We start from the raw sequence: 18,364 nt of genomic DNA, 5'->3' as shown, positions 1-18,364 counted from the left end.
ACCACCTTACCTGGATATAGTTCCACATCAGCTCTAATTGGGATGAATGAGAGAAGTGATGACTGTGGTCTTTGTAATGGTTATATTTTTATATGAAGATATCAGTAGTGTTTTTAAACATCGCAATGTGAGTGTGATTAGTTTCCCTATTTTACTTTGAGATAAATCACTCCATGAAAACCCTGACTGGTAATATGAGTCTTATTCAAACTGTCTGAAGCTGTTTTTCATCTATATCACAGAGTGGATTCTGTATTAGACTGGACATCTAGTGTTATCTTAACCACTTCCCTGTGGAAACCAGGTGGATCAACTGAGGAACTAAAATGGTTTAATTATTTCTTACAATGTTTTCTCAGTAATATCACTAGAAACACGAATACACTGATAAAGGCTGAATACTTTGTGTCTGTTTGATGTTAATTATCTAAACAGAAACAACATCATGTTACTCTTTCAGTGATCAGATCAGTCTGCCATTTCTGAATGAATGTGAAGCTGTTTCCAAAGTCTGTAAATATCCAAATAAACTAAACTATGTTGGTGTGTGTGGTCTTATGTTGACAACATTATAAAGTTTGTCAGTAGTACAGTACTGAAACTTAGTCATCTATAGAGACACTAAACTGGGGCTGATGTAGGAAAATATTCAATATATCTCAGAGGTCAAAGGTGTGTTGTGGAAGTTGACATATCTTCTCTATGACATTCACTCTGCCTACAATACATTATGACCTCAAAGAGAAGACAATGCTCAGCTCATCATTTTAGGACCTTGACACACTTGTGTAAACTAAATGAAACCTGATCTGAATATGTGTGTGTGTTGTCACTTTGGGTATAAAATCAGAGTGTCCTTGTCCTTCTGTTGTTTGAGCTGCAGATGAGAACTGACTTGGACACTTGTTCATTAGTTTGATCCTTTGTGCGTAATTAGAATAAACTCTGCTCAACTGAGTCTCTGGTCTGGCTGATTTCTTCCTGTTCACATCACTGGGTTCACACTGTTCTACAAAGTCTCTCCATACTTCAGGGAGGAGACAAAGAATTTACAGGGTTCTCACTCCAACCACACACATTGCACTATTGGCTTACACAGACTTGGAACTGATCATCACAGCCTACAACTTCAATCACACTATTAAAATGCACAGGCCTAACAGTCAACTACAATCACAAAGTTCATTTGTATAAAAGCCTACAACAGTCACACAGTTGATCTGTGTTTTTCTGTCTTTACATCTCATTGGGACTTATACACATCACAACATATGCATGTTCAAATCTCTCTTACAGATCTCTCTGTGTTATACACACTAGCTGCCTGGTTCCAAACGTCACATGCACACACTGGTTACAGTCATGAGTTGTCAGCACAGACCTCAGCTGTTAGTTTTTATTGCATCAATCAAAATATCTCCAAAGTTACACCTTTTCAGTCATAAACAATGTCCAGTATTTTTCTGGACACTTGACAGTGTTATGAATTTCCAGCAGTTTACCTTGAGAAGGAAAAAATGGTTTTACAGGTTTTACAAAGTTCCCATGTTGCACTACAAGGTACGACTCTTTTTTGATTCACTTGAGAGGACAAACCACTGGACAGTTTAATTCTCTCTCTTATGTTATCAAACATATATTTTCCTCTTTTCTATACTGAAAAACAAAGCTGTTCATTAAAATACATCTAACTGAGTCACACAATACTACAGTCTCACTACACAAAGTTCAGGGGTACAGAGGGAAGAATATATATAGATATATACTCACTATATACAATATATAGAAAATATATAGATGAAAAAAAAAACACAAGACTTTCAAAATAAAAGTCTGAATTCAAGCACCAAGTTTGCTTTTGTAAGCTCACAAAACTTGAGTACAGTAATATAGTCCCCACAGCTTTGGAGTTAGTAAAGAATATAATAGTATCTATATACTCACTGAGTTCAATTCTGAACACTGCAAAGAATGGTTTACAACCCCTGAATCTGCTCTAATGGGTATGGTACATGGCAAGTAAAAAATACCTTCCCTTATATTTTTCTTTTAATAATCAAACACACCAAAGAAAGCATCTTTCAAACTACAAAAGAAATTAAAAATGCCATGTGTTCGAATAAATTACAGAGTGTCTGATCAAAATGTCACTGCATAAGAACAATTCCAAAACAAGTGTGAAACCTTTTCATCTGCATCCCCACAAAAGGAGCAGTCAGAAGCAATATTCCACTTCTATCTCTTAAGGAAAGATTTGGCTGGACAGACTTTGCTTGTGGATTAATTGAAGTGGAACTCCTCTCACTGTGTTACTCAGTAGATACTTGAGAGGTGTCAGGTCCTGGTTCTCTCTTTCTCCTCTGCTGGACATTTTGTTACATTTCCATATGCACTTCCTGCTCCCTCAGTTAACCTTAGTCATTGAATCAGTAGCTACACCTGTTTTTGGTTAGTCTAGTCCTGTTCTGTTGTGTATAAATACTCCTAGTTTTCTCTTGTTTAGTGTGTGGAATTGCATCGTCACTGTGTTATGAATCCTGTGTCAAGCAATCTGAAGCCTGTAAGTTCTTTGTTAAGCCTGTTTTGTTCTAATAAACTGAGGAACAAGGAGATTTCTGCTCATGCATCCACAATTTCCCCCTGTCTGTGACAAGAGGAAAGACCCAAACTCTTCTCCAGTGCACAGTCTTCACTAGACCACACCAATGCTGGATTATAAAAGAAACAGTAATAATGTCTTTCTGAAATACAGCTCTAATTGATCTATTATTTAGCTGCACTGTTGAGAAGTACAAATCACTCACTTCAGTATGAGAGAGATCAAAAGCATGAACAAATGGCCAAAAGAAATGAATGTCCCTCAGTGACATTATAACCCCAGACATCACAGCATCAAATAGGACTGCATATTCTTCAAGTTACTGGAATTTGATATTTTTCAGGAAATCTGAGTAGCTGTACAACCTTCCGTTTGCTTCAAGTAGTTGACCTGTTAGTATAATATTTTATTTAGTTAAATTTTAAAAGAATACAGATTTACTTTTATATAGAATGTCCTTTTTCCAGATGTTGTATCTTTGTGGTATGTTTAAGCATAAGAGACCAGGCCAACAACATCTGTAATTTGATTTGCATTTTTACTGATATCATTGTTACACAAGAGTAGGAATTTGAGGCCATCGGTTTTTGAAAAATTTGGAATAAAGTTCCACGTAGATCAAGGGTAATTAATGAATCGTTAAAATCAATCAGTTTTAAAAGTGGCGTTAAGGGTTTTAAAGTCCAAAATATTAAACCATGATTTGTGTGGATTTTGTTTTTCCAAACTAAATTAAGTCACGAATAAAGCTATCACCTTTGTTTGCTTATTGCTCACATGTAGCCTGATTCTCTTTTACCTTCAGTACAGGTTTAAAAGGCTCTGAAACCTGTTTTTTCTCACATCCTTTCTCACTTGTTCCACTAGAGGCCACAGTCTGATCCTGACATCTTTAGCTCTCTATGTGAGAGATTTGAAGACCTTGATCTTCTTTTCTTTCTGAATTTTATATCTTCTTTGAACAAAGTTGATGTTCTTGTTTCCCTCTAAATTTTTCCCTCTAAACTCCTGAAATAAACTGCACAGTAATTCTGTGGTTAAACTGTGTATCTCCTGAGTGAGGACCCAATCTATGGGTGATGTTTTTAGAAGAAATCTAGAGATGATGTCCACAGAGTCGGCTAGTTCACCTGCTATGTCAGGTGAGACCTGGTTGAACAGGTCATTGGGGATCTTTTTAACATTCTCTCCTGCTTCTTCTTGGATTCTTGTTATCCACAGATTCCACAAACTTGTGACAATATGAATGTCTGTACATCTTTTGCTTTTTAGGGATAAATCCTTGTTAGTCACATCATCCACTTGTTTTCCCAGGAACACAAAAGCAGCACCTTTACTCAACCCTTCACTCTGTGTCAAATGAGAGTTAGTGTTTGAACACGTGTGTGTATATGTACATGTGTGTTTCTAACTATACATATTCCACTTGGTCCTACACTGTACACTCATGTATATTATTAAAAACAGATCCAGCAGGTCACTCTGTGATGCAATAATTCTTATGAGAACAGAGCTATTTTAAAACATTGATTATTGTTGACTTCAATAAGTAATTTTGTCTGAATGTAAAGAGCCAATCCAGGAAAGAGGGGAGAGGCCAAGGAAAGTCCAGAGAGGAGAGAGTGAGAGAAGAGACAAGAAGAACTGACAGACCAGTGTAACACAACTTCATCTGAAAAACCAGTCATATCTTCATTATGTCATTACTGTCAACAGAGATTATTTCCATTAGACCAGTCAATGAGACCACAGTCTAACTGAGGAGGGTAAACACACGCAAAGCCACAACAGGACCTGATGTTATCCCCTGTCATGCCCTTAGAGTGCTGCACTGAACAACTTGCTGAGGTCTGCACAGATATCCTCAATGAGTCCCTGGCTCAGGCTACTGTACCCACCTGCTTCAAGACAACTACAGTCATCCCTGTTCAAAAGAAGTCTGCTGTCACATGTCTGAATGACTATTGCCCAGTCACACTCATCCCCATAATAATGAAGTGCTTTGAGCGGCTGGTTATAGCTCATATCAAAGCCAGCATCCCAGACACTTCCAGACCTGTTCCAGTTCATCCACTGGGCAAACTGGTCTACAGAGGATGCAATCTCCACAGCCATCAACCTCACACTAACCCACCTTGATAACAGGAATGCATATGCGAGGATGCTCTTCATCGATTTCAGCTCGACCTTCAACATCATTATCTCAGTGAAGCTGGTTGGCAAACTCAGAGCTCTTGTTCTGCTTCACTCTATATGCGACTGGATCTCAGACTTCTGTACTGACAGATCCCAGTCTGTCAGGATGGGGGACCACACCTCCACCACACTCACACTGAACACTGGTGCCCCATAGGGCTGTGTGCTGTACTCCACAGTCTGGTACAGCAACTCCACTGTGACTGATCAAAGCCTCTCCAACAGGTGGTAAAAACAGCACAACCAAATCACTGGGACTGTTCTGCCTCCCATAAAGGACATATATGACAAGAGACGTCTGAGGAGAACTTTCCTAATCACCAGGGACCCCACACACCCCAGTCACTATCTGTCTGTCCCCCTGTCATCTAGAGGAACAGCCTCTACCCCAGAGCTGTGAAGCTATTAGACCCCTCACACCCACACCCTGGTGACTAATCATCTGCCTTAATACCTGTAGGAAGAACTGTCATAAACTGTACAACACCTATGGTCAACACTTTATACCTCTAACCATTCCCTTTGGACACCTAATATACTTGATACTGCTACTATACAGTAGACATCTACACATATTTCCAAACATCTCACATAGACACTTCTTATATATAATTGTTTATATTGCTCTATGGTACTGCTGCTATGGTTTGACCTGCACTGTATTCCCTGCACTACCCTGTGAATAGTGAATATGCTGCAGGATATAATGACATGTACTTGAAACTTGAACTCCCCTTTACCATGTAGAAAGAGAGCAAGGGCTTTGTTGTAGAGGTCAGTCTGAGAAATGCAGACAAACATCTTTGTTATCATAAATAACCTTTCCCTAAATCTGTAGCTGAAGGAAGACTACAGTACAGTATATGTCAGTATTTTATTCAAGTGAAACATCCAACAGATTAATGAAACTCACGAATGAAGCAGCTGATTCATCATATTGTTTTCATGGCATTTTTAAGAGACATCTCTCACCTCAGTTTCTGTAGTCTGCAGTGTGGATCCTCCAGCAGAGCAGAGAGCTGCTTCACTCCTAAGCTCACTGGTTTATTATGACTCAGATCCAGTTCTGTCAGCAGTAAGGGGTTTTTACCTAGAGCTGAAGTCAGAGCAGCACAGGCTTCCTCTGCAACAGGACTTTTCAACAGCCTGCAGAGAGAGGAAGAATATATTCATGTCACTGACCATTTTACACCTCACCACTGCCACTATCCTTCTCAACAGTCCAGGACAGTGTCCATTTCAGCCTACAGAGAACAGGGCCGGTTCAATATTGAAACATACCAGAGACAGAATCAATTTGCTAAAACAATGCTAAATTCTAAGAAATGGATACAATTTCTTGAATAAATCATTCATAACACAAGAAAACACGGCATTTTCCCTTCATTAATTCTCTTCTGCGTGTAAATGTTACACACAGCTGATGAAGACAAATGTAGCACTTGCATCATGTCTTTGTTATGTTGCCCATCACTGAAACTTTTTCACTAGTGTTGGGGTCCAAAGTAATACATTACAGTCATTTCATTATTTTTCTTCATAACAAAGTCATGTGAAGTATTACAGTGTAAGTTCTTGTAACCATATTACAATTACTCACTTAATTTCATTCCTTGTATTATGCATATATTTCTAAGCAAATAATATTACCTATTGGAATTTAAATCATAAATTAATGGATCGAATCTTTTAATAAATAAATGACCAAAGAGCTTGTCAAAGCTGGCCTGCAGGAGGAACAGGTTTTCCAGTACATGATTTGAGAGACTTAAAGAGATATAACCACTGCTTTACATACAAGGAAGCAAAATATGTTCAGCAAAGGCAACAGTGTTGGTAGTGTGCTGAGCACACTTGATAATGTGTATTTGCTTTTCTTTGAAAAGTGTTTCTGGTTGAAGTTTGTATGTTGTTTAAATACGAGTTTGTTTTATGAGGATATATTTTTGCAGTAATTCTTTTCCTGAATTACTTGGTGTGTCTTTTAAAAACTAGTAAAGCACCAGTAAGACTACTGAATGTCACACCTGTACACTCTGTTTTCTAAATTGGGAGGGTTGAAATATTTATATACCCTATGCTATATAGCCCTGGAGAAAAAGTTGACCCCCCTCCCTGACTGTCATTGCATAATTCGCACACTGGCCACAAGTCATTAGTAACTTAAAGTCAGTAGAAAGTTTTGTGGGTTTTGATTGTAGATAAGATGATGAACTGAAGTCGAGGTATTACATGAAACTGTTCATAAAGTTGAATTTTCTTAACCCATAAAAGAAGTGTGTTGGGGGAGGACTGTACTCAATGCTAAAGAACTGATTATACAACTTACATATCAGAGAGTAGTTTAAATTCATATCATGACATAATTGTGACAAAATTATAACATAACTGAACAAACATGAATACTGTTACGAGAGCGACAAGAATTCTGTCTGTAAAGGTTGGGTGTGTTACTTTTTTTAATACAAATATCTGTTCTGCACACCGTTATACAACATCTTCACCTGAGTTTCTGCAGTTTACAGTGTGGATCCTCTAGTAAAACTGAGAGTAGCTCCACTCCTGAGTCTCCAGGATCATTCCCACTGAGGTCCAGCTCTCTCAGGTGTGAGGGGTTTGATCTCAGAGCTGAAGCCAGAGCAGCATATCCTTCCTCAGTTATACTGCAGTCTGAAAGTCTAGAGAGAGAAGCAAAGTTTTTTTTTTCTGAATATATATACAATGCGTTTTCAATTATTTTGATTGTAGATCAAAGTTTTGTATTAAAGTTTTTGTATTATTTGTATATAAATGTATTTATTTAAATGTAAGAACTGATTTTACACACACACATACACAGAAACACACATTTTTTCCTCCAACAGACAGAAACAAATCTGATGTAGAAGTCATTTTAACTCATAGACATTTTTAACTGTAGCACAACATTTCCCAGCAAAACTGGGACATTAACATGGCAAACAATTCAGGATGAAAGAAAAGAGCACTGAGACAGACAGGAGCAAAACAGAAGAGAAGAGAAGAGAAGAGAGGAGAAGAGAAGAGAAGAGAAGAGAAGAGAAGAGAAGAGAAGAGAAGAGAAGAGAAGAGAAGAGAAGAGAAGAGAAACAGACAGCTTAACTACAGACAGTAACAGTACAGCAAAAATGACAAGAACAAGAAAGTGGAGAGAGACAAAAAAGACACTGAGGTCAACAAATGAGGATTAAAAGACAGACAGGAAGAGAGTAACAAGACACAGACAGTGCTCATAAAGAGGGTATAAGACAAGAAGAGAGAGACCAACAAGATATAAACCACCTTTGCTAGCATATATGTAGAGTTCAGTTTTTTTATGCTTCATATGAATCACATGAAATCATACAATAAAGCCTCTTTTAAATGACTGACGTATGGAAAGTTATCCTTTCAGAAACAGTGCACTCATGTTTTCAAGGTAAGGGAGTGATTCCCTCTGGGGTTACATGCCATTATAAAAGTATGTGCAGTCAACTGTGAGATACTTTGGGAGGCATGTTATCCAACTAGCATGATATGTCTCCACCATGCACAGATGTCAATACTTTGTTTGATTATAGAAAAGGCTTATTTCATCTAGGCTCTTCATTTTGTCTCCATTTGTTGGAAAACAGTGTGTTTAGCTGTTGAAATTCAAAAGATTTTTTCCCACAGGAAGATGCCCCCAGATCACCCTAGGAGGAATTCTTTGAAAGCTAGACAAAAATAAATCGTCTGTAATCATAAAACAATATTAAATTGAATGTGTTTGTCTAAATTGCATTAATATGAAACAATAAAAATTGCACCTCAACACACAATGCTCAAATTTAGACACAAGTTAATGAACTAACTCTCTGCACTTTTTTCAGAATTTCTGTCACTTTGATTTTTACTTCATTGGACAAGGCTGGCATTCAGACTGACCAGAGTACGGGCATGACAGGATGTTGTATTTGGGCTCTAGTGTCTTAAGTAGTAGTCAAAATACTTTGGTGATCACTACCGAGAATGGTCTCATGTCCTTAGCGATAAACACTCCTATGGATCTGGTGATATCTTGTGCTCTTGCACATGTATGAGGCAACGGGGATGCAAAACTTTTTTCAAGAGAAGTTTAGCCTTTAAGCACTTTCTCTCTCACGTTACACCCCTAGTGTATGTACACATACGTATGTATGTGTGTGTGAGTATATACATACATACATACATACATACATATGTATATACATACAAATATATGTATATACATATATATATACAATATTAATTAAGTAAAACAATTTTAAATAGTGTCACACCTTGCCTCATTGCCCCCCTCTACTGCTCATTTTGAGAGTTTTTTTTGTTCAGTCACGTTGTGTAGTCACTTCTTTGCTTTCCTTTCTTCATTCAGTTAATTATTCAATCATTGTGCACACCTGTTTTTGATTAATCAAGCCTGGTTTGCTCTTTGTATAAATATCAATATTTTCCTTAGTTTCCTCTCTGAAGTCTTTGTCTTGTCTTGCTTCATGTTATCCGAAGTACCTGTGTAAGTCTAAATAAGTCCAAGTGCTATTTGAATCCGGCCTTGTTTATGTGTTCCTGTACCTGTGTTAAATAAAAGCTGGAAACTTGCACTCAGCTTGCACTGGCACTCAAACTTGTACTTGCCCTCATCCAATTTGGGACAAATAGTTGCTGAGTCACTGATTACAAATATGATGGATATTTTCTCCCAATGCTTTACAGGTCAGTGCAACTGTCAGTTGTTAATAAAAACAGATATATTTCATTCTCATTAAATAGTGACAACTACATGTATATAAACCCACTGAAAATAAAACATCTTTTACAAATTTCCTTTAAGTGACTCTCCAAGTACCATGTGGGGGAAATGGTCTGTCTGGCAGATGTGAACTCACCTCAGTGTCTCCAGTTTACAGTGAGGATTCTCCAGTCCAGCAGAGATCACCTTCACTCCTGAATCCTGCAGATTATTGGTACTCAGGTCAAGCTCTCTCAGACTGGAGGAGTCTGAGCTGAGAACTGGGACTAGATCTGAACAGCTTTTCTCTGTTAGGTTACAACTGTTAAGCCTGAAATTCAAAAAGCAACAATATTTTCAGCATTTTCCAATATCAAACACCAAAAAAGCAAGTCCAGTTATGAATAAAACTGATATTGTCCCAATACGTGGTCAGTGAGACGACCATTTCTGCTCAGTGAAAACCACAGGCATGGACCGAATTACGAGGGGGGGGGGGGGGGGGTATGTGCCACCCCCCGCCCCCCAATTAAGACTTTGACCTCCCCCCCAAAAGAGGTAAAGAACAACAGGTTGGGAGGGTTGAAATATTTATATATCCTATGCTATACAGCCCTGGAGAAAAAGTTGACCCCCCCTCCCCGATTGTCCTTGTATAATTCGCACTCTGGCCACAAGTCATTATAAACTTAAAGTCAGTAGAAGGTTTTGTGGGTTTTGATGGGAAATAAGATAAGGTGAAGTCAAGGTATTACATGAAACTGTCCATAAAGTTGAATTTTCTTAAAATTTTCTTAAAATTCACACACAGCATCTAAATATTGAAGTGCTGCTTTTCTTCAGGACTAAATTGACTAAATCACCAGGGACCCCACACACCCCAGCCACTATCTGTCTGTCCCCCTGCCATCTAGAGGAACAGCCTCTACCCCAGAGCTGTGAAGCTATTAGACCCTCACACCCACACCCTGGAGACTAATCATCTGCCTTAATACCTGTAGGAAGAACTGTCATAAACTGTACAACACCTATGGCCAACACTTTATGCCTCTAACCATTCCCTTTGGACACCTAACATACTTGATAATGCTACTATACAGTAGACATCTACACACATTACCAAACATCTCACATAGACACTTATATGTGGTGAATATGCTGCAGGATATAATGTCAGTGAACTTGAAACTTGAACTCCCCTTTACCATGTACAAAGAGAGTGAGGGCTTTGTTGTAGAGTTCAGGCTGAGAAAATGCAGACAAGCATCTTTGTTTTCACAACTAACTTTTACCCTAAATCTGGAGCTGAGGGAAGTCTAAAGTACAGCATATGTCAGTATTTTATTCAAGTGAAACTCACAAATAAAGCAGCTGATTCATCATATTGTTTTCATGGCATTTTTAAGAGACATCTCTCACCTCAGTTTCTGTAGTCTGCAGTGTGGATCCTCCAGCAGAGCAGAGAGCTGCTTCACTCCTAAGCTCACTGGTTTGTTCTCACTCAGATCCAGTTCTGTCAGCAGTAAGGGGTTTTTACCTAGAGCTGAAGTCAGAGCAGCACAGGCTTCCTCTGCAACAGGACTTTTCAACAGCCTGCAGAGAGAGGAAGAATATATTCATGTCACTGACCATTTTACACCTCACCACTGCCACTATCCTTCTCAATAGTCCAGGACAGTGTCCATTTCAGCCTACAGAGAACAGGGCCAGTTCAATATTGAAACATACCAGAGACAGAATCAATTTGCTAAAACAATGCTAAATTCTAAGAAATGGATACAATTTCTTGAATAAATCATTCATAACACAGGACAACACGGCATTTTCCCTTCATTAATTCTCTTCTGCATGTAAATGTTACACACAGCTGATGAGGACAAATGTAGCACTTGCATCATGTCTTTGTTATGTTGCCCATCACTGAAACTTTTTCACTAGTGTTGGGGTCCAAAGTAATACATTACAGTCATTTCATTATTTTTCTTCATAACAAAGTCATGTGAAGTATTACAGTGTAAGTTCTTGTAACCATATTACAATTACTCACTTAATTTCATTCCTTGTATTATGCATATATTTCTAAGCAAATAATATTACCTATTGGAATTTAAATCATAAATTAATGGATCGAATCTTTTAATAAATAAATGACCAAAGAGCTTGTCAAAGCTGGCCTGCAGGAGGAACAGGTTTTCCAGTACATGATTTGAGAGACTTAAAGAGATATAACCACTGCTTTACATACAAGGAAGCAAAATATGTTCAGCAAAGGCAACAGTGTTGGTAGTGTGCTGAGCACACTTGATAATGTGTATTTGCTTTTCTTTGAAAAGTGTTTCTGGTTGAAGTTTGTATGTTGTTTAAATACGAGTTTGTTTTATGAGGATATATTTTTGCAGTAATTCTTTTCCTGAATTACTTGGTGTGTCTTTTAAAAACTAGTAAAGCACCAGTAAGACTACTGAATGTCACACCTGTACACTCTGTTTTCTAAATTGGGAGGGTTGAAATATTTATATACCCTATGCTATACAGCCCTGGAGAAAAAGTTGATCCCCCCTCCCCGACTGTCATTGCATAATTCGCACTCTGGCCACAAGTCATTAGTAACTTAAAGTCAGTAGAAAGTTTTGTGGGTTTTGATTGTAGATAAGATGATGAACTGAAGTCGAGGTATTACATGAAACTGTCCATAAAGTTGAATTTTCTTAACCCATAAAAGAAGTGTGTTGGGGGAGGACTGTACTCAATGCTAAAGAACTGATTATACAACTTACATATCAGAGAGTAGTTTAAATTCATATCATGACATAATTGTGACAAAATTATAACATAACTGAACAAACATGAATACTGTTACGAGAGCGACAAGAATTCTGTCTGTAAAGGTTGGGTGTGTTACTTTTTTTAATACAAATATCTGTTCTGCACACCGTTATACAACATCTTCACCTGAGTTTCTGCAGTTCACAGTGTGGATCCTCTAGTAAAACTGAGAGCAGCTTTACTCCTGAGTCTCCAGGATCATTCCCACTGAGGTCCAGCCCTCTCAGGTGTGAGGGCTTTGATCTCAGAGCTGAAGCCAGAGCAGCATATCCTTCCTCAGTTATACTGCAGTCTGAAAGTCTAGAGAGAGAAGCAAAGTTTTTTTTTTCTGAATATATATACAATGCGTTTTCAATTATTTTAATTGTAGATCAAAGTTTTATATTAAAGTTTTTGTATTATTTGTATATAAATGTATTTATTTAAATGTAAGAACTGATTTTACACACACACAAACACACAAGCACACACACACACACACACAAACACAAACACACATACACACACATACATTCTGACCATATACCTGGTCTGTAATTTTCCTCCAACAGACAGAAACAAATCTGATGTAGAAGTCATTTTAACTCATAGACATTTTTAACTGTAGAACAACATTTCCCAGCAAAACTGGGACATTAACATGGCAAATAATTCAGGATGAAAGAAAAGAGCACTGAGACAGACAGGAGCAAAACAGAAGAGAAGAGAAGAGAAGAGAAGAGAAGAGAAGAGAAGAGAAGAGAAGAGAAGAGAAACAGACAACTTAACTACAGACAGTAACAGTACAGCAAAAATGACAAGAACAAGAAAGTGGAGAGAGACAGAAAAGACACTGAGGTCAACAAATGAGGATTAAAAGACAGACAGGAAGAGAGTAACAAGACACAGACAGTGCTCATAAAGAGGGTATAAGACAAGAAGAGAGAGACCAACAAGACATAAACCACCTTTGCTAGCATATATGTAGAGTTCAGTTTATTCATGCTTCATATGAATCACATGAAATCATACAATAAAGCCTCTTTTAAATGACTGACGTATGGAAAGTTATCCTTTCAGAAACAGTGCACTCATGTTTTCAAGGTAAGAGAGTGATTCCCTCTGGGGTTACATGCCATTATAAAAGTATGTGCAGTCAACTGTGAGATACTTTGGGAGGCATGTTAACCAACTAGCATGATATGTCTCCACCATGCACAGATGTCAATACTTTGTTTGATTATAGAAAAGGCTTATTTCATCTAGGCTCTTCATTTTGTCTCCATTTGTGGGAAAACAGTGTGTTTAACTGTTGAAATTCAAAAGATTTTGTCCCACAAGAAGATGCCCCCAGATCACCCTAGGAGGAATTCTTTGAAAGCTAGACAAAAATAAATCGTCTGTAATCATAAAACAATATTAAACTGAATGTGTTTGTCTAAATTGCATTAATATGAAACAATAAAAATTGCAGCTCAACACACAATGCTCAAATTTAGACACAAGTTAATGAACTAACTCTCTGCACTTTTTTCAGAATTTCTGTCACTTTGATTTTTGCTTCATTGGACAAGGCTGGCATTCAGACTGACCAGAGTACGGGCATGACAGGATGTTGTATTTGGGCTCTAGTGTCTTAAGTAGTAGTCAAAATACTTTGGTGATCACTATCGAGAATGGTCTCATGTCCTTAGCGATAAACACTCCTATGGATCTGGTGATATCTTGTGCTCTTGCACATGTATGAGGTAACGGGGATGCAAAACTTTTTTCAAGAGAAGTTTAGCCTTTAAGCACTTTCTCTCTCACGTTACACCCCTAGTGTATGTACACATACGTACGTATGTGTGTGTGAGTATATACATACATACATACATACATATGTATATACATACAAATATATGTATATACATATATGTATACAATATTAATTAAGCAAAACAATAACAATTTTAAATGGTGTCACACCTTGCCTCATTGCCCCCCTCTACTGCTCATTTTGAGAGTTTTTTTTGTTCAGTCACGTTGTGTAGTCACTTCTTTGCTTTCCTTTCTTCATTCAGTTAATTATTCAATCATTGTGCACACCTGTTTTTGATTAATCAAGCCTGGTTTGCTCTTTGTATAAATATCAATACTTTCCTTAGTTTCCTCTCTGAAGTCTTTGTCTTGTCTTGCTTCATGTTATCCGAAGTACCTGTGTAAGTCTAAATAAGTCCAAGTGCTATTTGAATCCGGCCTTGTTTATGTGTTCCTGTACCTGTGTTAAATAAAAGCTGGAAACTTGCACTCAGCTTGCACTGGCACTCAAACTTGTACTTGCCCTCATCCAATTTGGGACAAATAGTTGCTGAGTCACTGATTACAAATATGATGGATATTATCTCCCAATGCTTTACAGGTCAGTGCAACAGTCAGTTGTTAATAAAAACAGATATATTTCATTCTCATTAAATAGTGACAACTACATGTATATAAACCGACTGAAAATAAAACATCTTTTACAAATTTCCTTTAAGTGACTCTTCAAGTACCATGTGGGGGAAATGTTCTGTCTGGCAGATATGAACTCACCTCAGTGTCTCCAGTTTACAGTGAGGACTCTCCAGTCCAGCAGAGATCACCTTCACTCCTGAATCCTGCAGATTATTGGTACTCAGGTCTAGCTCTCTCAGACTGGAGGAGTCTGAGCTGAGAACTGGGACTAGATCTGAACAGCTTTTCTCTGTTAGGTTACAACTGTTAAGCCTGAAATTCAAAAAGCAACAATATTTTCAGCATTTTCCAATATCAAACACCAAAAAAAGCAAGTCCAGTTATGAATAAAACCGATATTGTCCCAATACATGGTCAGTGAGACGACCATTTCTGCTCAGTGAAAACCACAGGCATGGACCGAATTACGAGGGGGGGGGGTATGTGCCACCCCCCGCCCCCCAATTAAGATTTTGACCTCCCCCCCCCCAAAAGAGGTAAAGAACAACAGGTTGGGAGGGTTGAAATATTTATATATCCTATGCTATATAGCCCTGGAGAAAAAGTTGACCCCCCTCCCTGACTGTCATTGCATAATTCACACTCTGGCCACAAGTCATTATAAACTTAAAGTCAGTAGAAGGTTTTGTGGGTTTTGATGGGAAATAAGATGAGGTGAAGTCAAGGTATTACATGAAACTGTCCATAAAGTTGAATTTTCTTAACCCATAAAAGAAGTGTCTTGGGGGAGGACTGTATTCAATGCTAAAGAAGAACTGATTGTATAATTTACATATCAGAGCATAGTTTAAATTCACAATTGAATAAACATGAATAATGTTATGAGAGTGACAACAATTCTGTCTGTAAAGGTTGAGTGTGTTACTTTTTTAATACAATTATCTGTTCTGCACACTGTTATACAACATCTTCACCTGAGTTTCTGCAGTTTACAGTGTGGATCCTCTAGTAAAGCTGAGAGCAGCTCCACTCCTGAGTCTCCAGGATCATTCCCACTGAGGTCCAGCTCTATCAGGTGTGAGGGGTTTGATCTCAGAGCTGAAGCCAGAGCAGCATATCCTTCCTCAGTTATACTGCAGTCTGAAAGTCTAGAAAGAGAAGCAAAGTTTTTTTTCTGAATATATACACAATGCGTTTTTAATTATTTTAACTGTAGATCAAAGTTTTGAAATGTATTTTAATGTAAGAACTGATTTTATAAACCCCTGATTGTATAGCGATTTAAAAATTATTTTATTGTTTCCTCTAAAAAATAGTTCCATAGCAACGGTCTGTTATTCATAGCAGCGGCCTGCTATTCAGAAATAAGAGACCGTAGAATGCCGTAACAGACCAATCAGAATCGAGTATACAGAAAAGCTGTGTAATAAAGAACAATTATTACAAAAGTGGTGGCTGTCTTAAGTTAAACAAGTTAAGTGATAAAAAATAAAACAATTCCAATAAGAAAATAATAGGACCTTTCTGTAAACATTCTCTTACACTAAACTAGGTAGGTCATTCACTTATGGGTCACACACAGCATCTAAATATTGAAGTGCTGCTTTTCTTCAGGACTAAATTGACTAAATCACCAGGGACCCCACACACCCCAGCCACTATCTGTCTGTCCCCCTGTCATCTAGAGGAACAGCCTCTACCCCACAGCTGTGAAGCTATTAGACCCCTCACACCCACACCCTGGTGACTAATCATCTGCCTTAATACCTGTAGGAAGAACTGTCATAAACTGTACAACACCTATGGCCAACATATCATACCTCTAACCATTCCCTTTGGACACCTAACATACTTGATAATGCTACTATACAGTAGACATCTACACATATTACCAAACATCTCACATAGACACTTATATGTGGTGAATATGCTGCAGGATAGAATGACAGTGAACTTGAAACTTGAACTCCCCTTTACCATGTACAAAGAGAGTGAAAGCTTTGTTGTAGAGTTCAGGCTGAGAAAATGCAGACAAGCATCTTTGTTTTCACAACTAACTTTTACCCTAAACCTGTAGCTGAGGGAAGTCTAAAGTACAGCATATGTCAGTATTTTATTTAAGCGAAACTCACAAATGAAGCAGCTGATTCATCATATTGTTTTCATGGCATTTATAAGAGACATCTCTCACCTCAGTTTCTGTAGTCTGCAGTGTGGATCCTCCAGCAGAGCAGAGAGCTGCTTCACTCCTAAGCTCACTGGTTTGTTCTCACTCAGATCCAGTTCTGTCAGCAGTAAGGGGTTTTTACCTAGAGCTGAAGTCAGAGCAGCACAGGCTTCCTCTGCAACAGGACTTTTCAACAGCCTGCAGAGAGAGGAAGAATATATTCATGTCACTGACCATTTTACACCTCACCACTGTCACTATCCTTCTCCATAGTCCAGGACAGTGTCCACTTCAGCCTACAGAGAACAGGGCCAGTTTAACATTGAAATACACCAGAGACAGGATAAATTTGAGAAAAACAAGGCGAAATTCTATGAAACTGAAACAGTTTCTTGAATAGATAATTCATAACAAAAGGCATTTTCCCTTCATTAATTCTCTTCTGCGTGTAAATGTTACACACAGCTGATGAAGACAAATGTAGCACCTGCATCATGTCTTTGTTATGTTGCCCATCACTGAACCTTTTCCACTAGTGTTGGGCTACAAAGTAATGCATTACAGTAATTTCATTATTTTTCTTCATTACAAAGTCATGTGAAGCATTACAGTGTAAGTTACTGTAATCATATTACAATTACTCACTTAATTTCATTCCTTGTATTACACATATATTTCTAAGCAAATAATATTACCATCTGTGATGTTAGCAGAGTGTAGAAGCTCCTTGATGCTCATATGTTTCCTATCCTGAGCTCAGTTTTTCTGACAGCCCTGACAATACCTGTTAGCGGTTGTAGTTGTGACAGATCACTCAGTGCACTATGCCATGATCACATGTGGTTGAGAAAAACAATGGGCCAGTTCATCTCTTGGTTATTTTGTCGATTGTGAAGGAGATTGTTAGTGGTATAGATCACAAGTTCATTGATAGGTTACAAAGATAAATGGAGGAGGTACACTCAAATGGTTCCACCCTGTGTTGGAGATGCAAAAAACCAAGATAGAGAGAGCAACTAGATGGGAGAAAAGACAGATAAGGAGATAAAACAGACACAGACAGCAGAAAAAAGAGAGGAGAGTAAGAAAGAGGGACAACCTACGTACAGACCCTGCAAAAACTAGCAAACCATGAGTGCTCTGAGAAAACTAAACAGCACATTACCACATGGTCAATCTGGCCTTGTCACACTTAGAAACACCCCTGCTGTCATTTATGGACTTTTCTATGACCTTACACTTTTTTCATTTCAGGGGCCATGATGCACAAGATTATTCATGCAAAAGCTAACAAACCATGAGTGTCCTGAGTGAATTGAAGGCCACATGGTCACATGCTGACTCTTGTGTAAGCACTCATGTGTTAGCATGGTACAGGAAGTCCAGTAGGTCTTCCTAAGTTCCATAAATATCT

General features: G+C 38.1%; 1 protein-coding gene across 1 annotated transcript in view; it reads right to left on the bottom strand.

Annotated features, from left to right (window-relative positions):
- Positions 1–18,364, bottom strand: part of LOC115829713 (NACHT, LRR and PYD domains-containing protein 12-like) — a 135,811-nt gene that overhangs the window by 24,008 nt on the left and 93,439 nt on the right. The window contains exons 15-21 of the mRNA XM_030793881.1: positions 16,975–17,148; positions 16,604–16,662; positions 15,758–15,851; positions 14,922–15,095; positions 9,700–9,873; positions 7,300–7,473; positions 5,768–5,941 (exon numbers count right to left, since the gene is read on the bottom strand). Coding sequence (XP_030649741.1) covers positions 5,768–5,941; positions 7,300–7,473; positions 9,700–9,873; positions 14,922–15,095; positions 15,758–15,851; positions 16,604–16,662; positions 16,975–17,148 — 1,023 coding nt within the window. The remainder of the gene's footprint in view (positions 1–5,767; positions 5,942–7,299; positions 7,474–9,699; positions 9,874–14,921; positions 15,096–15,757; positions 15,852–16,603; positions 16,663–16,974; positions 17,149–18,364) is intronic.

This window comes from Chanos chanos, chromosome 16, assembly GCF_902362185.1.
Source record: "Chanos chanos chromosome 16, fChaCha1.1, whole genome shotgun sequence".
Taxonomy (NCBI): Eukaryota; Metazoa; Chordata; class Actinopteri; order Gonorynchiformes; family Chanidae; genus Chanos; species Chanos chanos.
The sequence above is the reverse complement of the archived record's forward strand: the minus strand, read 5'-3'. Positions and strand labels throughout refer to the sequence as shown.